This window comes from Ornithodoros turicata, chromosome 2, assembly GCF_037126465.1.
Source record: "Ornithodoros turicata isolate Travis chromosome 2, ASM3712646v1, whole genome shotgun sequence".
NCBI classification, from domain to species: Eukaryota; Metazoa; Arthropoda; class Arachnida; order Ixodida; family Argasidae; genus Ornithodoros; species Ornithodoros turicata.
Genome location: NC_088202.1, coordinates 65,935,665 through 65,960,723, shown reverse-complemented (window position 1 = coordinate 65,960,723; position 25,059 = coordinate 65,935,665). Strand labels below are relative to the sequence as shown.

Here is a 25,059-nt window from a genome sequence, read left to right as displayed (position 1 = left end):
CAATATGCCTATTTGTTCTCGACTCATATTTGGAGGATCACATTAGTAATCTCAATTAAGGGTAACACAAAAAATACCATGACTGGTACATGACGACTGACAACCAAACCCAGTTGGCATGAGCACCATTGAGGGGGGCACATGCACCCCTCCTCCCCCTGGCTCAGACTTTTTTTTCTTGTGACCTTGCCAGAGCCCTGCCAACGTGGTCAAGGCTGCACATCTCTAAAAGTTCCCGCCGTATTCCTTATATTTTTCTTTTTCGATCTGTTGCCCACAAACAGCACACGACCTGTCCTAAATAATGTGGGACTGCGGAGTTGTGCCCAGGTCTAAACCGTAAATAAACATTCCCAACTGCCAACTGGATAAATGGTTATCAATGTCAATGGTGGTAACAGGAATCTTTAATGAACACTTACACAATGATGTTGTTGATGGGGATGTGTATTAACTTCACAAAGAAGCCAATAAAGCCCATGATGGCAAACCCGATGGCTGTGGCCATGGCAATCTTCTGGTACTCTGCGTGTGAAAAGTGAAAGCATGATGCACTTGATGCACGATTTTGTGCAACAGTACCCTACCTCCTTGGCAGACAAATTAATCGGAGAAGCAAAGAAATGCATCACCCAATAACTTTGTCACTGATTTCAGTACATCCCATAAAAATTACAGTATCCTCTCAAACACCCTTCGGTTATGTTCCGTACCGTACCGCTCTCCATAGAGTTCCTCTCCATGGGATGAAAAACTACCACCACGCACCAACGCTTACAAGTCATGTGCGACAAAGATTTGCAGCTCGGACGACTCAGGGCACCCAAATGCGGAAGGGAACCGGTTCCTTCCCTGCAGGGGCGCACATAAAGATTCTAGATACTCATGTTCTCTGTTGTACTTTCTGATGACAGATACTTGGTGACACCTTGAAGTCCTTCGATTTTTAACAGGAATGCCCAACATGCCAGTGTCGAGCGCCAAAGAATTAGTGTCCTACCTTTTCTGTCTGGCTTCGTGCACCTCTTCACCAGCCTAATGGAGTCCTTCGACAGTTGCTTGAGAGGCTCGAAAAATGCCATAACCTGATCCATGGCTGCTAAAAGTAACGCGAACAGAGGCTCGATTATCCTGCATCGGGTAACTAAGTTGTTCACTTTATTCGCTTCTGCATACACACAGCAGGTCAAATTACACGTCAAGAACGGTTTATGAGCGTTTACAAAGGAAGAGCATAGCTAATTGCTTGCTACTAACCTGAAAAGTTACGTGTGACCTAAAGGCACAACCTCAATGAAGCACTGCCACTGCGAAGAAAGAAGCTCCGCGTCGTAAACGTCGTCAACAGCGTCTGCCACGAGTAAGCTAACCTCGTCTCAGACAGCAGCAATCACTCACTTACGTGGCATCATGGGTAAATGGACGCGCCTCTTCTATCGAGATTACATAGGTTGCATTGTGGGTAAACGCACCATATTTTCACGGGTGAATGTATTATCTCGAAAGTGTAAGCAGTTCGAGTGAGTGTGATGTTTACAAAACGGTATAATTGCTTACTTATTTATTGACTGATTGGGTCAGCTCAAAGCATTGTACAAGGACGCCATGGACTTACGAGGAAATGTGGCCATTAGAACCTGTGGTCATCTCACCCGTTTTAGTTTTGATGTCCATACTTTGACCTCGTAATATCATTTTAGGCCCAGGTGCTACGGTTAATTTGTCGCCAATTAAATTTGATCTGATACCAACTTCACCACCTGCTATTACACGGTGTGCGAGCTTTTGGATTACCACCTATCATCTTCAACATGGATCGGAAAGCGATGAACGGATGAGGTACGTGCGTGAGTATTTACATGTTTGGGATGCACATATAAATAGGCTTAAGTGGATTTAGTACCGCGTTTAAATATAGGCCTATATTTTGCGTCATATAGGCCTCAGAGTCTATTAAATGTTGGAAACCATCGAGAACAGTTTTTCCCCGCATTTTGAGTGTTGGAAACGCTCGTTTTTGTACCTCGTTCGTTAGCATTTTATGAGTGTGGTGCCGATCGGGTTGAATTCAAAGTTTATGTATGCAAATTACATTCAGTGTAAAACATCGAAGATGATTCCGCATGACTTTTTAATGTGCTTCCGAAGCGTCATCTCAACCAGGCAGTGTAAAACGTGGGTGAAGAGAATTTTCCGCGGCAAAACACTCGAGGAAGTAGCGCAAAATTGGCGGTAAATATTTTACCCGTGTCTGCTTCGAGTGACATCACCTTGACGCGTGAAGTCATCCGTGTGAAGTGGCCAAATGCGCAACGGATTTATTGCAGACGGAGGATGACGAAAATAATATCTTCGTCCCGTTTGGAGTGTATGTTTTCGCAGTGGTTTTCCATTCAAATAAATGGTTAACGCGTGTGGATTCCTCGGGTGAGCCTTTTAAAGAGGAATTCAGTTTGGGCTGTTGTTCAGAAGCGGAGGTTGCTGACGGTGATCATGACAGAGACGGTAATGGATCGCTCGGGTGCGATTGTTGCCGTGTGGTCGTGGAGGGTTCAGGTGCACTGTCATTGATCGCGGTTCCCAGTTTTCATGTTTTTTTTTTTTTTTCGTGTTCGTTCTCCTTCGGTTGCGCCGGTTTGTGAGGGTTGTGCCTCGCTTTTTAGGAAGCATAAAAAAGCAACAATAACAATTTGCCCTATTCATGCTTCAGCGTTTCTCTTCTCTTCTGTACCGAGAAGAACCTTAATGTATATTGTGTACAACATGGATAGTCGTAAAGGGTTTCGTAATACTCTTTATGCAGCGGGGTCCGTCGGACGGTCCGTGGTATGAAGAACTAGACTCTGTTTCCTAACCTAACAAACCTAACCTAGAGCTGCACGAAGCTAACTTGCACAAACCTTACTAGAATAAACTAACCTAACCTAAACTAACGTGATCTTACCCCAGCAAACCATATATATCCAGAAAACGTCTACAGGATATCGTATTTCAGACGTTGGGATATCCCACGGACTTTGCCACAGAGCCCATTTACATCCCCGAGACGTTCTGTGAACTAGCACTTCTTTGTCATTTATAGATCCTGCGAATATCCCGAGAACGTCTTTTTAGGATATATGGACGTACGTGGGACAGCATGCAAGCAGGTCCAAACATGCACTTGCTTTTAGTTGATACATATCTGACATGACAACACCACTCTGATATGTATGTAAATATATATGTATTTGCATACGTATTATGTACAATGTTAATTTTTACGTGTGTGTGTTGAAATAAATGCCTCGAACATCAACAACAGATAAAAAATTCAGGAAATGTAGTAAGCCCCGCCAGCGTTCGACCAAACTCTGACGCGCGGTCCACCAAGGCTGACCATGTTACCACACGTGCTTCCACCCTAAAAAGAAGAGCAGGCTCCCTTTTTGTCCCCTCCACCGCTTACGTGAATTTGAAGGGAGCATTCACAACGGTTTATGCTTACAAAATGCCCAGAGCTTATACTGAAATAAAGGCCGTTGGGGCAAGTTCGTTACGTATTTGGGCCGTGATGCACCTGTAACGGTGAGGAGGTGCTTCTTTGCAATTAACCCGTGAATCTGCAGAGACATGGTATAACCAATAACGTTTCTCACATTCCTTCATGCCACATACTGCATTTTTAATTCAAGCTATTGTCTATAATGGGATTAGCTGCTGAGTGGAGCTATAAATGTGATCAAATTCCACTGTTGCTTGAGGATCGTTACGAATATAGATAGATACTTTCATGGCTAGCGGTACGCGAACGATAAAAATATATAACGATTTTGCTTGTTACCCCCATCCAGTTAACGTTTACAGAAGTTCTTGCTTGCTCTCAGCAGAACAAAAATGTGTCTGTCTGAACAAGATGTCATAAACTTCACGTTTATTCGCATATCTTCAGTCAACGTCCTGGCGACGTTCCTGTGACGTTCAACCAGTGCCCAAAATATCGTGTACTGGATCTTTCATGGGTATCCAAGGGATCTCCAGGCTTTTTCTCCAAAAAAAGAAAAAATACTTGCAGGGCGGAAGTTCCGACATGTCTTATGTTCAGCGTTTGCACAGCGCCAGAATATCAGGAGTGGTGCATTGTGCACATAGCAGACGACACCATCACTGTCGTCTGCTACAGAATATTTTTCCTAAGCCGCAGAATACTTCCCATGGAAACACGTGATGTTCATTGGCATCACTCTTCCAGCTTACATCTTTCCACAGTCTAGCAAATGGAATATTATGATGCGTTTGCTAATAAGCGATCCCTGTGACAGTACTTTGCAGGGGGGAAAATTGCCTCTGCACGCTTTGCTCTTCAAGATGCCTCAATGTGAGGCGAATAGTCTTGACATAGAGGTCAACCATCGTGACGCTGACGATAATGACGAAATGGAAGTTCAGAGATTTAGCTAGTTCAGGTTGAGATTTTTCATTAATCTCCGTACAAGTATGAGGACACAGTAAACAGAATGGCCAAAGTGTTTAATATATGCGCTCATCAGTACGAAAATTGCAAACTGGAATGATGGTTACCCTCCACACCACAAACAAAATACAAAAGACAGAAGAATTCAATCTGGCTCAAGAATACAGACTTGTGCCAGAGACTCTCGCACACCTATTAACATCATCCTCGTGAGTGGTCAGCGTGACATACTTCAAAAGTTATTGCACAAACAATAAATACACTGAAAAAGAATACCAATTAAAATATGGAGAAGCATAATAGCACTGGAAATAGTCAAATGAAAATGTGTCTGCTACGGACACAGCGCAGCTCCACAGCATGAGTCATTCATTTCTCTGGTGGGAGGGAGGGGTTTCTAGGGGGTGTGCTCATCCATCACCTACTAGATTATAACGACCATGAAATAATAAGCAACCCCTATGAAGAGCCCATCCGATCAATCCGCTAGGGGTGCTACTCATCGGCCTGCGATATCTGCATCATGATTTTACAATGGAAATTTAAATTTTGAACGTACTGAAGCGGATGTGCGACTTCCGAAGCAGACGATAGCAACAGCTCCTATGAAAACGTGTAGAATGAGGATGATAATCAGCTTTAGAAAGTAGCATTTCTCGTGGGACATCCACTGCTTGTACAAAAATGCTGAGGTAAGCTGAAGTACAAAGTATTGCAGAAATTGAAGAAGCTATAACTGGTGAGTGGCGCCACCGCTAGTTTCCGAATACGGCGCTAGGAAGGGGTGCCTATGACATGGTCGTTGTAATCTAGTAGGTCATGTACACATCGGGACTCTCTGTCTTGCACTAGAAGTCTGATACGTCATCATGCTTGCACGAGAGACACAACGTTGCAAGATACAATGCAACCAAAAACTAATAATTAATGACGGGGCCTTAATTCACTGCACTATTCGCATCATTGCAGGTTATGCGTAGCGTTTCTGGTCTTCGGCAGTTTTTTTTTTACTCTGCAAAAAAAAATAATAATAATTCTGTTCGGACACCTGGAAATGGTAGATTATTGCGAAAATTTTCCCGCCGATGCAAGACCCTGCGAAAATAGGCAGAAAAGTGATGTATACATAATGGAACATTGAAGTGGTTTATTATGACCCGATGCAAGGATACAATGGTAAATATGGACTATAACTTGAACTTATTGTAGTCAATCATTGTGTACATGTTAAGGGACTCACATGACTTTGTGCACCACTGTTTTGTGTGAAAAACATTCAATCCTGAAAATGCCTGCTCCAAGTTTGTGCTGGAGACTGGGAGTAATGGGAGGTGTAAGGCTATTGAAGCGAGGAAAGCGAGGACAAACCAATTCCTCTCACGGGATAAGCAGAAGTTTGTCAAACAAATATTGATGTCGCCTGACAGCTTCAGTAGGATGAACTCAGACAATCCGTCCTGCAGTTGTGCTTCACCTAGCTGTGACTGATGTGAGGTATAAAAAAGACTTCCACGTTGCTTCCAAGTCTCTGCCGTCTTCTGTCGCTGTCTCCTCTGTTCGACGACCTGTAGCCTCACAGATAGGTCAACAAAACTATATACTGCTGCAGCTGTTGTGTTATCAGCACTGAAAGTTCTTGCTTAGAACACTGACTCCGCAGGTATTATCGTGACCCTTACTGTGACATTGTTCCAAAGCATGGTCCTCCACAGCAAGCTACTCTCTTCCAGTTCCCACATTTTTTGCACCATGCTTCCCACTCGAACACAGTTCGTCCAATAACAGTATTTAGCTACCCTTCGGGTCAAGGCAGCTCACCTCACTGGCAGTGGCTACCGGTGGTTATTAGCTTTTGCCGAATGCGAGGAAATTTTAACAGCAAACATTTATCTGCGGTTTTCAGTAAATACCCAAGACCAGAAAAGCTAGTTACGTATGGTATTTGTCATTCGTAAGTTTATTTAATTCGTTTTCTTAAAACCCCACGAAGCTCATTACTCCTGCACAAAATTAGAATGCAGGACAACTGGTTGAACTAGTCAACAAGTGGGAAGAGAATCCTGAATGAGTAAATACACTGCTGAAAGCCACAGTATTGAATTATGCTAACACGCCCAAATGCACTATACGTCCATGTAGGGTCTCAATGACGAAGACAGGATGCAGGCTAGTACATGATGGCAGAAACACTCTGAGACAGAGGAACACGCAATGTGGTATCTAAAATATGTTGTTCTGTGCTGCGCGTTCCTCTGTCTGTGTTTTTTTTTCTTCCACCATGTAAGGTCTTGATCTTTTGCGCCCAAAGTTGGTGTTTCGACTATTGTGCAGAAAGAACCGAGCGCACATTTGTGTTCCTGAGTTTCTGTCGGAACCTGTTCGCATGTATTATTTCATGACGAGCTGTGATTTGTGTTTCTCTATTGCCTCAATGTAATGTGAGGTGTTTTTCTGTTCTGCAGCGTGTGATGAGGACGGCTAAGATGTCCCGTGATGGACAGGGTGGCTAGCAGTGGTGGGTGGCAGTGGATGCTGGCATGGGCCGTAGTGTCGCCCCATGGCGGCTGACGGCCACCACCCCCAGGTGATTGCCCTCCCACGTGGCCCCCGCTACGAGGTGGCATCGGACCTCCCACCGCTCGGGACAAAGCTGGCCCCACACCAGTGGCCGCCACCCCTTGCACCCTTTTTACCTCAACACAGCAACCACGGTGTGTATTTATTGTCCTTTTACTGTATTTTGCGCGCATGCATTTTGAACTTTAAAGGTACAGTCAGTGATGGCCACTAACTACTTCTACAGTAGTTTAACTATAACTATGAACTACTTTGCAATTGAGTAGTTTAACTAGTAGTTCAACTACTTTTCTGGGGTATAGTTAAAACTACTTCTTTAACTACTGCAATGTAGCTTAACTATGTGCATTGATAACTGCTTAACGTTGTCCATCAACACCAATCCCTTGTAATGTTCTTGGACGCCTAAATATGAATCACAAGCAATGATAAACTGTGGCTCAAGCCATTGCTACGATCGTCAAATACAAAGCTTGTGGCGGGATTGTTTCTGTGCCTACGCCATAAACTGATTTTCACAGCAAATGAGGCTTCACTGGACAAGCATTAAAAGTGAAGATTTAGTACACATGCACGACACAATTGCTCTGCACCTCCGTTCTCATCAAACAAGTAGCACAAGGTAAAAGTCGGAAGCACAATCGTGCCGTAAAGCTTGCGGCAAAGTAGTTGAAGTAGCGGAAGTAGTTGGCATCTTCAGTAACCTAACTACTGTAGTTAACTACTTAAAATAATAGTTTAACTAGTAGTTGCCACTACATTTCCACAAGTAGTTGATAACTACTTTTTAACTACAATCAGGTAGTTTAACTAGTAGTTTAACTACATGTAGCTACTGGCTGTCACTGGATACAGTTGCCTCCAGAAATGTATGCATGAAACAAGTACTATAATGTCTGACATTGTTCGCCCATCTCTCCTATTAAGTGCTCAGGCATTAATAAAATAAACAAGTTTTAGAAATAAGCATAGCCCCTGACACAGTTGCCGCTCTTGCAGCTCAAGGTCGTTAAGGGTGTCCTCTGATTGGTTGATTTTGCTCTGACGTTTTCTGATAATTCCCGAGTGGGACCTTCAACATACCCTCAGCATCCGGCATCTGCTGTATTGGTATATTTAATCAAATTGCACAAAAACTGCATCTGTAATCCACATGGGATTTTCAGTGTCGATGATCAGTAAGAAATAAAATGCAGCCAAACGTTCGGAATCGATGGGCGTGAAGGCGACAACCCCTTTAAACCCACTTAAGCATGATCACCGCTAGTAAGAGGTTCTGTTTTCAATAAAGAGCCAGTCCTAGTGTTCAGCTTTTCCAAAATTTTGTGGTTGTTCAGTTGGGACATACCACCTGGAGATGTCACGAAATAGGTTGCATTTGCTGAGAAGATAATCTGTTTCTGTCTGTGTGCTTCAAAGTTGTTACATGGGTATCTACACATACCATGTGGCACACACAACCAAAATATGACTTCACCAGATGTTCTAACTGTAGTTTGTATTTCTATCAAAATGCACTGCTGTAAAATTAGGTAATTTCAATTATGTACAATAGCAATATATTTCATGGATCTAGCATACAAGTGACAGATGTAAGCATATTCTCTTTACAAAATATATTGTAATACAGAAGACAAATTTTCAGTGACTTTTCAGTGACGACTAGGGGTGTGCGAATATTCGAATTCTCGAATTCGAATCGAATATCAAGCGCTCGAACTATTAGATTCGCGAATCGAATATCCAGTATTCGATTTTTCGACTATTCGACTATTCCACGAATATGAACGAAACATCCCGAAAGTGGGCTTCACCAGATGCTCCCGTGCACGAGGTGAAGCCTGCTTTACAAAATTGCCCTAGCTGCTGGACCAACACAGGCGGGACGGTGTTTAGTTTAAGATAACGTTATACAAAGTTAGTTTTGTAGACATCGTCTGTGGAAGGGGCGGCGCCTCTCCCACATGCAGTTTAGCGGTGCCAACGAGGGACTTTGATTTGATGTCTGTGAGGTTGCCTTTAAAAAGTTAGGGCTCTCGAATAATGACTACAGCCCACGAACAAGAAGGGTGTCTTAAAGATGTCCTTTGCATCTAAAATTTCAGTAGTGCAACTTCCTAGGGCGAGTGCAAAGAAACTAAAAGGTGTTCATGGCAGAGCTGAGGCAGGATGCCAATTCGTTTGTTTCACAAATGGCCTGTGGTTGTCTGAAACAATTACAGTCTCATCCGTATAATATGTTACTGCCTGGCATAAAATTTTGAAATGAAAGTAACCACTCCAGTAAGTGTAGGCTCACCTGAAAAGCAGGAAGCACTATCATGTAAAATTAAATAGTAGGGGCTTTTAGCAGAAGAATTGCATGTCTCTCTTGTGACAGTTAATGCCAGAAAAATTGCACTAAAGCCATGGGCTACAAAATGGAAACTTTTAGTGCGAAAGTCACATATTGTAAATTTTGCACGAATATTCTATATTCGATTCCGTATTCGGAATTTTTTTCCTCCATTCGATTCGATATTCGATTCGACTTAAAATATTCGGATTCGCACATCCATAGTGACGACGTCTTTTGAACAGCGTAGCGTGAATGGAGAGAGCATTTCCACCATCATAAAGCCGTGAAACGTGTACAAGTGTAGTCCATACTGCTCAACATGAAGTCCTAGCCTCTATTACAGTGTAATACATATTTCAGTATTCACAGCATCCTGAACTGCGTCAACGTTGTCGTCACCTCTGTACAGATATATAATATCAAATATGCTAATACAGACTAGAAGAAAGGTTAGCTATGGCAATTATGTATCTGTTGCTTCATGAAAATTGTTCTTGAACAAATGTAATGACACAGTCATGCACATGTTGAAAGCTCTCGTTTGCCCGGAGAAGGCGGTGCCTCCACCACAGCGTCGACATTCTGGCGAAACCCCCGTATATCACCCTGGAAATAGGTAACCCTAAAAGCAGCAGTGAAATAAAACCTAAGAATAATTGCTTGAAACCCTCCTTAATTCATCAGGGCTATCGGGAGCAGCTGTGCAATGTATTCCTGTAAATTCTTTGCTAATCGGGGCACAAGGCACATAATCGCAGCCAGTAAAGTTAGCAAGATCCAGACACTGAAGCTTGTGGCCTGATTTCCTCACTTTGTGACACGTCCTTGTGACATACACCCTTTATGTTTAATGAAGGTGATATCGTGCACGCTTGTGCTCTGAAGCAGCACAAATACTAACCAGCCACAGAGTGTGAAAATAAAGCTTCCAACTGTATCACTGTTTTGGAAGTGTCAATTTTAGCTCGAAATTTTCGCATCCCCGTATATTTCACAACTCTTTCAATTTGCGAAATTCTCAAAAATTAGGGGTGTGCACACAGTAATGGCATTACTGTGTTGCTGAACGGTGTCATATCATGTCATATCGCATCACATCCTATCACGACACTTCTCAGGTTACAAAAATGTCCCAAAAGATGTGGAGTGGCACGACAGTGGAGGAGATGTCCTGAAGTCACATTAGGGGTATACAGCCCGCATAACCGGCAATCCCGTCGGGACCCTGGGATTGTGATGTCAATCACATGTCATCTCACACTCTCTCTTACGGTCTCTCTGAAGGAGTTGAGAGGTCTCTAGGACTTGTCCGCATTAAAGACCTTGTAGCACGCATGCTACACGTCAGTTACGACAGTTGTCTTTGTGCAAAAACACATGTTGTTTCTCATGTAACCCACTGCAGGCCAAACTGAAAAATTTATGGAGGGGTGTTTCACTGCCCCTTTAATAAATGACCCCTTTTTTATTGCTCTCTCTCTCCTTCTGTACTCCATTTCCCATTAATGTTGCGCAAATAAATTGTACGCACAGATGCACAGACAAATTACAGTGTGTTTCACACAATTTGAGCCAAGCTCAAAAACTAATGGTGCATTGTACGAGGGCGAAGCCAACAGTAATTGGTTGGTAGCCTTCTCTGGTGTGCCGTAATGTGAGCGAGTTTTGCTGACATATAATGTGCCATGCTCTTTGTCAATACTTTTTTCAAGTTACACGAAACTACATGCATACTTCTTAGGTATGTCTGTTTAAATTAACTGATGGCGACGAGACGGTGCAGGCAAAAAAATAGATTCGCTGAGGACAGCAAGGATAGGAAAGCTAACAAGCAAACAAAATGTCTAATTATTGAAATGCAAATTATTTTAGCAGTGTCGACGTTGTTTCAGAGTCTCTGCCTTCCTCGGCTCAAATGAATCACGATGTAAGCAGGGTGTCGAACCGAAACGTTTTTTGTTCCGGTTTTCGTTCCGATTACATCATAAACGATCCGGTACCGGTTCTGCTCCTGAGCAAAAAAATAACGGTTCATACCGGTTTTTAACCGGTTCCGCTTCTGCTGGGAATATTCATCCACACACAAAAAAAATCAATGTTACAAAATGTAAACCCGTTTATTCCGCATACATGGTATTTAATATTCATAAACAGCTGTGAAATTGGTAGCTCCTGGTTCCTGTAGGTTACTGTCTGTTCAAATGGACTTTCTCCTTTCTTGAAGCACATGCTACAAACGGACTTGTTTGTCATGACGTCATACATAAAGTACCTTCTTGCTGGATTGGAGCGATCGCGTCCCATCTGAATATCTGTTGGTACTGTCTAGCCAGCAAGCACCACCGCACCAGTACGACGCGAATCGAGGAACAGCTTCACTCACAAACGCGCTCGACGGCTCCGTTTTATTTTCTTCGTGTCCTGTCCACAAAAGAGTTGCCACTTCGCACAGGCTTGCCCTCACGTATACGTAAATGTATTCAACTTAGCCGCTCTCAGACAAGGGACGCGTTGCGCGACATTACCGATAAACAAGCCGTTATGCAGCCCCCTTGGGTCGCTGTTTAATTGAGGAGAGTTTGCGGGGATCAAATTAAAACGAACACTACGGCACATTGCTAGAGAGTCACATGTACCTCTAAGTCTGTGTGCGTGCGCGGACGATAAACCATTACAAAGGGAGCCTAAGGGTCATAGTATACCGACATACATTCCACAGTAACCGTAACCCTCGTATGGTATGACATGACTTCAGAGCACACGACGTCTGTTTCATTCGCCTATCCGTAGTCCAAACCGGCGAAGTTTTTTCTTGGACCGAAAACCGTTAAATATATCTTTCGGTTTCCCTCCTGAGCGAAAAAAACGTATACGGTTTCGATTCCGTTCCGGTTCGCACCAAAATAGCGTTTTTTTTCGGTTTTCGGTTCCGGTTTTCGGTTCGCTCCGACACCCTGGATGTAAGCTCTGTACAGTAATGCCAGTGGTCTCCACTGAGCTCCTTTAGGGTATTCTGACTGCTTCAGAAGTCTACAGGAAATTTCTGTTTGTACACCATGCAACAAATCCGTTCTTGTGCCAATGGAAAAATTGGACGGGAGACACAGAAACGGAAACGAAAACATTGAACGCAAAAATGACATGACAAATTTGTAAGAAATTTGTCACGTCATCTTCATGTTCCATGTCTCCATTTTTTGTCAATTTCATTGAACAATGTTGGTTTGTTGCTTGCTAGCATTCATATGGAAGGCTCACAAACTACAACAATTTGAACTGAGTTTTTTTTTTTTTTTTTTTTTACTTTGTTAGATTCTTTGCCTAGAACTTCTGGGGATGAGGCAGTTCTAGTACAGATATGGAAGCTGTGCGTCTCCAGAGAAGCAGCCTTGCTATTGCACCCATATAGCGCCATGCATTCAGGATCCAGCAAACTTTAATTGATTAATGGAAATTATGGAATGGAATGCAAATTAAATTAAATTAAATTAAATCTATGGCTCGTTCCAATCCTTTCAAAATTGTGCCATTCCCTCCTACAGCGAAGTGAAAGGAATACACGAATGCTACCTGGCAAAGATATTCCGCGCGGCATGTGCCTGGTGTGGGAATTAAAAGGGAAAAGCTGTGCTGGTGTGGTGTAGCGGTTAACATATCTGACCGGAGATTAGGAGACCCAGGTTTGATTCCTGGGGTCAGCGCCTCTTTTCCCTGAGTTGTTCGAATTTGAGAGTTTCCTGTAGTCTTGGGAATTTGTCAGTTTGCGTTAAAAACACAGTGCAGGATGACAATGTGGTAGTGCAATTTATGTGTATTCAATAATGCAGATGTGGGGGAGCTACGCCCTGCATCTCCGGCGGTTGCGTGGGGCCAGCAGGCACCTTACCAGGTCAATCCCGTCACAGTTCCTCTCGGCTGGCGTCGTTGCATTCTGCAAGGACAGGTGGTCTACTTCAGGTAGGTCACCCAACAGAGCGCTCACAAAATACCGTGGTCATCCCTCAGAGTCGTTTTTCATTGTAAAATGTGATGTTACCAGGGTGTCTACAACCAAGAAAACCTGGAAAACAGGGAATTGTCAGGGAATTTTGAAGTAACTGGAAAAGTCAGGGGATTGTCAGGAAATTTGGCCAAAAAGCAGCTGAAGTCAGGGAAAATCGCAGACAAGTGTCGTGATGATGCCTGTGGATCTCGAGTGCCAACCGGTGGTTGAGTGGCGATGCCGCAGCACGCGAGTAGCAGTTCACCAGTATGACAAGTTCTAAGGCAGAAAAGTAGGATAGCCTCACTAATACTTAAAAAATGGTCGATTTTATGAGGGTCCTGTATCAAAACGTAGGACGAGGCACCAAGTTCCCTTTTGCTTTTGTAAGGGAATTTGCTTGAAATAGTCAGGGAATTTGAAGACTGCAGTTAGGTAGACACCCTGTGTTACATATTTCAGTACATCCAACAGCAACGGCAGATAGGCAGTGATAAAGCTGTTCCGTTGGCCAGGTTGGGGTAAAATGTGAGGGCAAAATTACAAAAAATTACAAAATTACTTTAAAAAAAAACACCTCCTGCCTTACCCTTTTATCAATATCCACCAGTATAATTAGGGTTCAACATTTTCGGGTTAAACGCAGTTTCTCCCAATTATTCCCTCTCAATCAGTTTGGGCCAGTTGGGATTAAACACGATTTCTAGGGGTGTGCAAATACTAAAATCTTGACTGTGAATACTTTTCAAATATGGGAAATTGGCTGCAAATTGAGTATGAATAGTTGGAACAGCATTTCGAATACTTTCGATTAATAGGGACGTTACATTGGTATGAAGTACTATGTTGACATGTTGCACATTCCATATTTGTTTATGAGCACGTGGTAGCTGTCTCTTTGTGCCAGACTGATCGATTATTGGCTGTTCCACCTTCTTAGTTTCATGTTTCTTCACAAACCATGGATAAAACAGGATGTGCCGCTTCAGATGATTCACGAGGCCAGTTGTAGACACCGATGGTGTCTGGATGTGCGCAGAACACAGATTGCAGATAGCGGAAATCTCTCGACTCTCTCTGGAAATATCCCACACGGTGCTTCATTCGCCCTCTTCACAACCGCGGTTTCTTGCACAGTTTCACGATCATGTTCATTCAAACAACCCGTCACTGTGTCCAGCGAACTCATTGAATCTGCCATTCCGCAACTTCCGTGGTGTCATCAATGGTCGATGTTACTTAATGATCTTTCGGCGCCTGTGTCGACTCTTCCAAATGGTTTCGTTTCGGGTGAGGAGTAAGCTCCCGCGTGGTGACATTACTGCGCAGTGCTGAAGTGTTTGGTGTATTCTCACGCCTGTCTGCCGGCAGATATTCAGAAAGTTTTCAAAATAATTTGAGAAATGCAAATACCAATATTTGTTGCAGATAACAACCGAATATAGCAAATTGCTCGATTCGTATTCAGATATTCGAGTACTCACACACCCCTACCGATTTCTCCCCAAATTCCAATGATGCGTCAAGTCTTATCACGTGCGCTACCCGTAGCAGTTGGTATGCATGTCTGATGTAAATATTTGAGTTTGACGATAAAGTATGTGAAGCATATTTGTTGTTACAAAATGTGATGCATGTGACGAGAAACTGCAAGGCAAGTATGCATATGCACTTTAATGCGGGAGGCTTGTTAGAAAAAGAAGCAAAAATCATAAACCCCACAACACCGGAATGTGTCACTGACACCTGATTTCACCCCAAATTCCGTCTTGAAATTTCTTTCACTTCCAATTTCACCTCAAATTATAGATTTAAAAATAGCACAGGATTTTTCCCTCCCTAATCTGGGAGAGTCATTTAACCCGAAAAAGCAATACCCTGAGTATAGTGTGCAACGTAATTTCTTGTTTTTTGCCTCTTTGCTCCTGTCTACAAATACACTGTTGCACCGCAGCCCAAGTAACCACCAACTGTGGAGCCTGCGTGAGGTGGGCGCCTACCTGCAGACAGAAGGGGTGTGCAAGTGTGGCCTCGACTGTCCCCTGTCCCTGGAACAGTGCTTCAACTTTGACCCAGCGACCCCTTCTCGGCCCCAGAGTGTCGAGCAGCTTACTGGCAATGCACCCTACCAGAGGAAGTGCAAACCCCTGTTCCCTCCAAATGTCAGCAAGGAGGGATGCAACGCAGCAGTCTCCATGGCGATGACCACCGCCACCACGGTGACCACTGCCGTGCTGTCATCTAGCGCAGTTGTTTCGACTACGGTCACATCTGCCGCAGCTGTCTCCACCAAGCCTGCTAAGAAAGGTTTGTGTAGTTACTTCAAGTCTTGAATGTGAGTTGGAGAACTATCGTGGGGTTTCTTTTAGGGATGAGGAAAGGGGGGTCACACAAAAGCGTACCTCAGTCTGGTGTCCCTCGAGGGGCTGTACAGGTTTCACATTGACATCTCGGCCCTTAAACCAAATTTTAAAAAATAACTGATTTGTCCTATCAAATTAATTGACTAGTTACAACTAAAACATACTGGCGACCAAGACATGTGACCGCTAATGATGTTCAGTTGGTTCAAGCATTGCATTCTTTTTAAATCCTCATGTGTGTTAGTTTTGGCACCTTTGTAGAACACACCTAGACATAACCCTGTAGGACAAAGTACGTACTGCTTGTAGCATTCTTTTGTGCAACCTTTTGCTGCTGTGGAGACTGGTTCGGTACTTTACGTCCTACTGCACTCTAGAAAAGAGTACTTTTAGTCTTTTTTGTGACTAGATGCACAGCAACAACCATTCCCCTAGTCCCTTTCAGGACCTTTTCCCTTCCCTTGCAGAATAGGGAGTAACTGCAATCCAGGGGGGTGGGAGCTCCAATTTATTCCCATTTTCTTTGAGGGTGTAGGTTGTCTCTCTCAGCACACCAGCATTTATTTGCATAGCAGCGCAACATCTGTTTGTGGCATCGATATATATGTGCTTAAACAAGTCATGTCAGATAAAAACAGTGCAGTACTCTACAGAAAACACCCCGCGTTGGTGTGCTCTCGTGCTAATTTTAGATGTGAGGCTTCCCAGCCGTTCATATCAAAGTTGTCTTAGGTTAGGTTGTCATCACTTCTGGTTTTTCATTGTTAAAAATTTTCCTGCAGAACCAACTCGCAAGCGCAACTCAAGAGCGAAGCAAAGAGGGCCTTTTGACGGTGTCCTTGTCTCGCAGCTGTTAGCACAACGAGACCAATTGGGATTGCGTAAGCAGACGACAGGAGCGCTGACATCTCTCGCAGCGTCTAATGCGCTTACCAACACCACTTCATCTTGGGGGCAGTCATCGTCGCAACAAATGTACTATAATAACTCAAACCACCTAGCAGCCCTTTCGAGTGGAAACAAAGATGCAGTGAGCAATAGTTCACTCCGTAATGGGTATTCGCAACTTTGCCCTTGCACGTCCAGCAACACACCTGCTCACTGCATGACGAACCTGCAGACATCAGCAGTTCAGCAGCACCACAATCAACAAAGGACACCATCCCCGAGTTTGGCAAGGCCTAGGTTACAGCGTAGACCTCCTAGGACGAGAATGCCCAAGCTCAGCACGATCATATCGAGCAGGTCTGTCGGATCCAGCATAAATGTGCAACAGCAGGATGCAACATGCTCGTGCAACGTGAGTGAACAGACTTACGATGTACTTCGCCCTGGATTAGTTGGTGGATATCGTCCCAATACAAACAGCGGACCACCGAGGACTAGTGCGTCTGTTTGTGTGGTCTCAGATGTGAACGCGATGCGCACGACGTGTAATGTGCAGAGTCAACAACACTCCATGATGTCGAGAGAAAAGGGAGACGCTGAATGTGATCAGGTGTCTGGGTTAGGGGCTCCCTTGTCTCTGCGCACAGACATGACGAATCCCATCGCTCCAGCAGGGAGTGTGATGGTGCAACAGTTGTACAGTCAAAAGGTGGACAGTTACTCAGGACGCACACAGATCATGCAGCAAGTGAGTGGCATGATGCTTCCAGCGCAGCAAGCTTTTGCAGGACAGCAGCATGAGCTGCAGTTGCAGCCGTCCGTATTTCAAAGCAGAGCAGTTCAGCAGCCACCACAGGTGATACACAACGGTGGCTCACAACTGGTCATCCTCAACTCGCAACAGCAGCTAGCATCTCCTCAGCCTACTGTGGATGCCCTCGGTGCACAGACGAGCTTCGGCACGTTGCTGTCGCCAGAAATTCGACAGAAGTCTGATGGTGCCACAAAGGAGGCTGAGTGCCCACGTTCGGTGGCCGTGGCCCCAATGATGACACAACAGGTGTTGCTCGGGGGAGGAGTTGTTCCGAACGTTGTTGTGTCCACGGCATCGGCGATAGTTCCCCAGATGGGATTGGGAGCCCAGATCCTGAACCAGCAGCCTGTAGTGCAGCTGGTGCAGCATCCCATGGCTCTACAGAACACACTGCTGCTTCAGCCTCCAACAACTCTGAGGCTGGACACACTCCAGGCAGCGTTTGGGACCACTGCAGGAGTGTTGGGCACTACAGGCACCTTTCTTTCACCTTCATCTTTGATTGGGTCAGAGACTGGAGCAACTCAAACAGTACTAGGGGTGCAGGGTTACATGGATGGAACACAGGAGGACCAGCGACCCATGGTTGTGCAGGGAAGCATGGTGAGTGATATATGTGTGCTTCTTCATCTGCAGGTCTGCAAGGTTTAGCTACACAGCTACATCGATTAGTGCACAAGTTGCAGTGCACAACAAAGCTCGAACTGTTGCCGGGCAGCTAACAGACCAAGTTCCTCATATCCATAGTTGTGCATTCTCTTTCAAGTTAATGTGGTAAGCAAGTACATGCAAAACAAAATGGGCGACATGTTGCAACTACATCTCAAATTACTGAGAGGTCGGGTACGAAAATGCTCTAGCCACTGTGAAGGCCCTTGTGGAAGACATCAGCATTGACAGTGTAACTAAGCCAGTTCTGCGGCTGTTGCGCAAAAAACTCCAGTTTAGCTATGAATGGCAGGGTGAAGCTACTGATGCCAAAGGGAAATTGAACCAGAGTTCTTCTACGAAGTGATGTATGCTGTAAAAATGCCAGTTGAGGAATGCTTTAGGCAAAGCGAGCAGCACGTGAACCTTTGAGGCTTTCTCTTTAACTTCATGCAACTTCCACAAACTGGAGAACATCTCAAAACATGGTGTCAAGATCTCCATAACGCAGTGAGAGACTAAACAAGTACAGACATTAACAATCAGGATCTTTGCGAAGAGCTTTTCTACCTACCGTCTAGCTTTTCGCCGCTGGAGTTTGCACAGGGAGCCAAATTGTATAAGGCCGGCCCTGTTGCACAGCATAATAGCAGAACGGTGACTATGTACCGTAGAATCGCAATGATACGATCACGGGTGATACGACTTTCGGGATGATACGAATTCTTTTCTGGTCCCTGCCGGAATGCCTATTCTTCCCATGTATTAGAGGATGATACAGACGCGTTGTCTTGCCTTAAGGATGATACGGACGAGCCCCGTGATGCGAGAGCGTGTGAGTCATGCTGCTCCTTCTTTCGAAAAGGGAGGGAGATCTTCACCATCCTCACCAGGAACTCCTTTACATCATGTTGCGCAATGCAAGCAATGACTCTCCCTTTGGTGGTAGTAAAGGAGATAAAGGGATTACACGGCCCTTAACCTTATCACCTTAACTCTGTTTTGACCTTTTTATCCCCCCCCCCCCAACAATAAACCACATAGCTGTTTGTGACATTGCACTGGCAGAAAACAGCGATTAGAAGACGTAGAGCGAACGTATCAGGACAACTTCTGGCAACATTACGCGTCACCATTATGCAAGTCGGCTTCACCTAACGCCTGCGTGCTTTAGGAGAAGCTCGCTTTCGAACACTGTCGCACGACTCTCGGGTGGAAAGCAGAGGTGGGGAGTAACGCGTTACAAAGTAGGACGTTACCGGTAATGCATTACATTCGAATAGTGGAATATGGTAACGCATTACATTGGGGGGAAAAGTAACATTTTTACTAACTAACGCGTAACAGCATTACGTGTTCCTGCTTATTCGGGAACATTGCTTCACTGTGTAAAGGCTTGTGCTGAGGACTGTGCCTGCTGAATCCAGGAAAATCCCAGAATTTTTCTATTCGCCTTTAACAATGACAGGAAGGTTACATCGGCACCCACGAAGAACTCAAAAGTAGGATTATTGACCTACACTTGTTAAGATGTGACCTATGTTCACCACCTTTATTTTTTTCTCCCTCTGGTATTTTTTGGAGGAAAGGGGCGAAAGCAGATTTGTGCCCGTTACTCGAAAAAAGTAATTGATTACCGTTACCATTACTTGTACGGAAAAAGTAATTGATTACCGTTACCAATTACAGGACTTCAAATGTAATTGAGTAACGAGTAGAAAAGTAACGCGTTACTCCGGACGATACTCTGCATTCACGCAAATTATACCCGTCTTTGTGTGCCTCAGCAAAAAAAAAAAAAATAGAGAGAGAGAAAGAAAAGCTCAACAGTGGAATCGCTGAAATAACCCAAAAATATGTACGTCTACTGTAGTTATCGCCCGGGAAGACGTTAGGGTTGCCACCTTTCGTAGTGAAAAATACCGACTGGGGGAGAGGGGGTGGAATAGAGGGAAAGGAGGAAAGGCTCGTGGAAAAAGGGAAAGTGGGTGATGCACTGTTAAAACAGAACTTCACCACATAGCACGCTCCTAGCCAACCATCATACCGAATGATATCATCCTGTGTCATGATTTGTTCAAAACAGGGGGGAGGCACCTATCTGGGACAAGATAATCTGTCCCAGATAGGTGCCTCCTCCCATTTTCACCAAATCAATGCACAGAATGATACCATTTGGAATGATGGTTGGCTAGGAGCGTGCTATGTGGTGAAGTTTTGTTTTAACAGTGTGGGTCAACGAGACACACACATAGAGAGAGAGAGTGCTCGCTCAAGATAATACGAGGAAACATATGTTCCTGTGTTTGGCTGTATCATTGATGCTAGAAAGAACAATGATAATAGTAATAACAATGAATAATAATAAGAATGAATAACTAAGAAAACGATTGGTGACTGCGGAACTGGGTCTGTGTTCCAGATTTATTCAAGCTGTAGTGGAATGTTGAAGGGAAAATCCTGTAAAAGCCCTTATGAAAGGTCTTGAGCTACAAATACCGGCAAAAGGCTACCGGTATCACCTTCCTACGGGCAACCGGCCGAGCGCCCAAATAACCGGCCGTGCCGGTATAGTACCAGCCTGGTGGCAACCCTAGAAGACATTGACCCGATTGTGGAAGATCATGCGTGGAACTTCCCCATGACTCACTAAACCACAACACTGGTGTAGGAAGAGATCAGGGAGAGAGAGAGACTGAAATTCCAGAACAAAGGCTGACGGCACGAAGATCTTGACTTGGGGCAGAACATCTAAAAGATGAGTTAGTGTCTGCCGGGAAAGTAATCAATTACTCAGTAATCGACTACTCAGAAAAGTAATTGATTACTCGAAAAATTACTTGACTTTAAAGTAATTGATTACCCGAAAAACTACTCAAAAATTAATTACTCAGTAATTGCTCCTATCATCCATCGAATGACAGTGATTTTAATAACAGTGAGAACAGTGAACACCAGTATTTTGCGTGGTGTTTTAGATACCGCGCTCAGTGGTCTGTGAGAAATGAGATGACACCATAGTTTCGAAATTAACAGGAACGGATGCGACCGCCTCTTTACAGTAGCACAGAAGTCATTTTTAACACCCAGTTTTCTTCCAATAAAGCTGTTAAGTAGGCTAGTAAGATGCACCATGCGAAGTAATTCACGCCACAGAGTCATAATTATCGCAGATTTAAAAATTGAATTTAGAGTACGCCGCAAAAAGCAACCGTGCGCAATGGCGGTGAAGAGCAGTACCAGCCTGTGGTCTGCCTGGAACCTCACACTGACGCTATAAGAAGAACGCTCACTGACTGGTCTGGAAAAATGTTGTCTGCTACTCCTCCGTCGTCTGCTACTCAGCTGTTCGCAGTTGTGAAAAATCCTTTCTCCCTGCTCGGTAATGATTCGGCCGCTCCTGCTATCCCCAATTCTCCGGGAGGACTGGCAAAACTGGTTTACGGTGGCAAAAGGACAAGGCGCTGACCTCCACTGACCGGCGAACCAGAACGAGTTCTTCTTATAACGCCATCGGTGACGGTGCATCATACCTTCTCCTCCTCGTAATACCCGGAGTGGCGAGTTAAGGGTGAAGGCGCGGACCTATGTTTATCTGAGTTTTTTTCTGAGAAACAAATTGCACACATCAAAACCTTTAGCGCCATTCGGTAAAATGACACACACACTTTCGTCATGCGTCTTATTCTGAAAATTTTTTGGATGGCCCTCTCTACTCCTTTAAGAAAGGCATAACGTGTGACCAAGATATATGGCGCCCAACAAACCTCTTCTTTTTAAGAATAATTAAAAAAGCTTGCCAAGTTGCTCATGCAAGGTTTATTTGTTTAGTATACGGTATGCAAGTCGCGCGCACTTCTTTCTCCGTTCACTTCAAAGAAGCCACATTGGCTCTCGCGGCATCTCTCTCCCGCCCCTTTCTCTGCCTCCTCTCATGCGCAGAAGCACACTTGCATAGCGTATACTAGAGAGTACTTGTTTTGAGGGGTCCGTGGAGTCTTCACTCTTTCGCAGCTACTCTCGCTGTCTTTGTTGCACACCCACTTATATATATCAACCTTTGTCCCAGTCCTGTTTACTCCATCATAATGAGAGTCTACTGTACCTCTTTTCCCCTTATCTTCCCAGCCTGTTTTAGCTGGGGCTGCATCAAAATGGTCACACAAGCCTCAGACTGGATGACCTTCAAACCGCTTGTTAGTTCTTTTCATCATAAACATGGTACCTTGCTCCAATTGTCCCCTCGTTGTTCACAGAGGCATGTGGCTTCAGTTATGAAAAAGAAGTTGTCCTTGAAGCCTAGTGAATGTCACTGAATGTCAATGAAACTTGTTCAGTGTGATGTATGCATGCAATGTGATGCACATATCTACGACAACCTGTATTTGCCACCGCACCTTTGTAAAGAAAATAACATTCTAACGACTGCTCATTTTATCAGGCATTTGACTCCACGGGTGCTGCAATGCAGACAGGCTGCGAAGGACACCAAACGCAAGCATATTTTTCAACGGAGAGCCCATGCACGTCATGCGGACCATCTGTGCATGGTAGCCCGACCAACCCCCTGAATGTTGTTAGCCTGGCACCTACCATGATGCAGGGCACTGTGGTGCCAACAGTGACTGTGTTCCCTGGAGGACAGGCTGTGATGCAACCTTTGGGAACTGCCAGCTATGGTGCCCTGTCCAGCCCACAGCTACTCATGGGGATGGTGCAGCCCCTTGGGGTGCTTGGAGTTGGGCCACAGGTAGTGTCTAATACCTACCATTTTAAAACAATAGCTCTATAGGGCTAACCGCAGTGTGACAATCACCACCATGTGATTGCCAGACTGTGTTTGCGGTACATTGAAATTGTGTAACCACCACACTAACAGCGAAAAAAAAAACTAAAAGATTTCACAAAATACATTAAAAGGATTTCAACAACATTTTAAAAAAGTTTAGACGAAAAGTTTACAGCAAAATGATGTCCGTATCACGCTACCACATTTAAAGCGGAAGTAAACAGGTATAGAAAGTGCTCTCTTTTTTTAATGTATTGCGATACGTTGCCAACTGTGAACGTTTTCCAAAAATTGTTGTCGCAAAATATCAAACAATGGCTCCAAACCGACCGAATATCCCATGTGCTCTTTCGCGCTCACGCCCCATTTTGCGATGCCTTAGCGACAATAGCCCATCTAATTTTGACATCGCGCACCAGCAACCATAAAATGCGGGACACTTATACATTGATTTTATTATAACATCAAGAAGTGAGGTAAATTTTTAACATTTTTTTCATTTGTCAGCCTCAAGATACCCAGTTCAAACCGTACCAAAAGTCCTTAATGTTCCGTTTCATGTGTGCATAATGTTTTCAGTGCTGTATTGCTTTGCGACGTCACCATGATGTTCCTGCAACTGGTTCCCTCATGAGCTGCAGCTTGTCTCAGCGGGGCCTGTCATTGGCTAGGAGAGCGAAATCTCCCCCAACTCCAGCGCCTGGAATGCAGCATTGCTATACGTTGGAACGTTGTGACGTGACTCCGTTCCAAGGATGAAGAAGAGACTCACGCAGATTATGCTCTTTGAATGGCGTTTTTTCGTGGTAAATACGCTCGCTAGAAGGAAACTAATTACGTATTTGGATATCGTCAGCCACGTTCTTTCATCAAACTTAATAATTGGAGAATGTTCATCGAGCTGTTTAGTGCCTCCTTTAACATGTTTCGTGCAGTGTCCAAAGATGCAGCCAATTTTTTCCCCTACTTCATAATGCCTCAGTTGGTGTATGCTGGTTATTGTGGTTACTTTTACAGAGAAGTAGGAGAGCAAGGGGAGTGGTGGCAGCTTTTAATAGAAGTGTCTCAGCCAGTTTCAGGAGCTAGTGTACAGGAAGATGAGTGACTGTTCTGACGCGGTGTAACACCCATCTGACCTGAATTTGGAGTCTCTCATCCTTTGCATGGAAGGCTTCCCACACTACAGGAAATTCAGGTTTTCTTTTAGGATCTTTAGCTGGTTGTGTGAAACTATAATTAGAACTAGAAATTCCATGCAGTTTTACTTCTGATCCATGCAGCTCGGCGAAAGCTGTTGCCCGATGAAGAGACCAATCAAGGGGTTATTTTTTCATGTTTAAATTGATAACCGTGAGCAAAAAAGCAATGGGACAAACGGATAGATACTGCACAGTGCTGGGAGCAGCGTCTTTTGGTATTTCTTGTCCGGTGGTTCCGAGATGCTGCCGCAGAATGTGGCGGATGATGAGATTGAGCTTGACGCATCTGCACATGTACCAAATGTGCAAAGCAGACTACACGGCACACTTTTCTGTGACCCCATTATCATACCTGCCAAGTCTTCCGAATCATCCGGGTGACTCCCAGGTTCAGACCGTTTTGTACGATTGTACGACCGAGAAGCAAATCTCTCGGAAAATGCAGTTTCCCCCTCTAAATCTAGAATGCCTGCCTTTTGTCTGGTCACACAGACATAAACGTCAATCCCATACCAGCCCGATTGCCATCGGTATCGCTGCCGCTTTCTGTTCTAGTCGTTCTAGTTCTAGCGCTTCTAGTTTCCGCCGGGTTTTCGGGCGACAAGGGCGCCTTTGCCGTGTTTTTGCCTTGCATATCCTTCATCACGGCTTCGTGTAAGCAAAACAAGTATCTGCACGTGTTTCTGAAGCAATGGACAACTTGAATTGGGGCACATGATCGCGTGCACGAAAGGGCACCGTGTGTTCTGCACAGTTTATGACTGCAACATCAGCATTGTGTGTGGAGGGTGGACCGACACTGTTATTACCCACGTTATGTCGGAGGAGCACAAGAACCACTTTAAATGCAAAGACAAACTGTTCTAGCTACATCAGTTTTTCCGAAATCGAAACAAGGGTCGGACTATGATATTAACCGTGCAGTCCCTTCTCCTCCGTGTTCCCAGCTCCCGACGTTGCAAAGCTGTACATGTGTGCTCGAACTAAGTCGGCTGCAATTGTCGGTGA

General features: G+C 44.5%; 1 protein-coding gene across 1 annotated transcript in view; it reads left to right on the top strand.

Annotated features, from left to right (window-relative positions):
• The first annotated feature begins 1,447 nt into the window (after window positions 1–1,447).
• The window catches only part of LOC135385518 (uncharacterized), a 38,451-nt gene continuing 14,839 nt past the window's right edge, over window positions 1,448–25,059 (top strand). Inside the window, exons 1-6 of the mRNA XM_064614873.1 lie at window positions 1,448–1,839; window positions 6,916–7,164; window positions 13,196–13,325; window positions 15,305–15,657; window positions 16,496–18,018; window positions 22,505–22,813. Of these exons, the coding sequence (XP_064470943.1) occupies window positions 7,011–7,164; window positions 13,196–13,325; window positions 15,305–15,657; window positions 16,496–18,018; window positions 22,505–22,813 (2,469 nt within the window). The 5' untranslated portion in view covers window positions 1,448–1,839; window positions 6,916–7,010. The remainder of the gene's footprint in view (window positions 1,840–6,915; window positions 7,165–13,195; window positions 13,326–15,304; window positions 15,658–16,495; window positions 18,019–22,504; window positions 22,814–25,059) is intronic.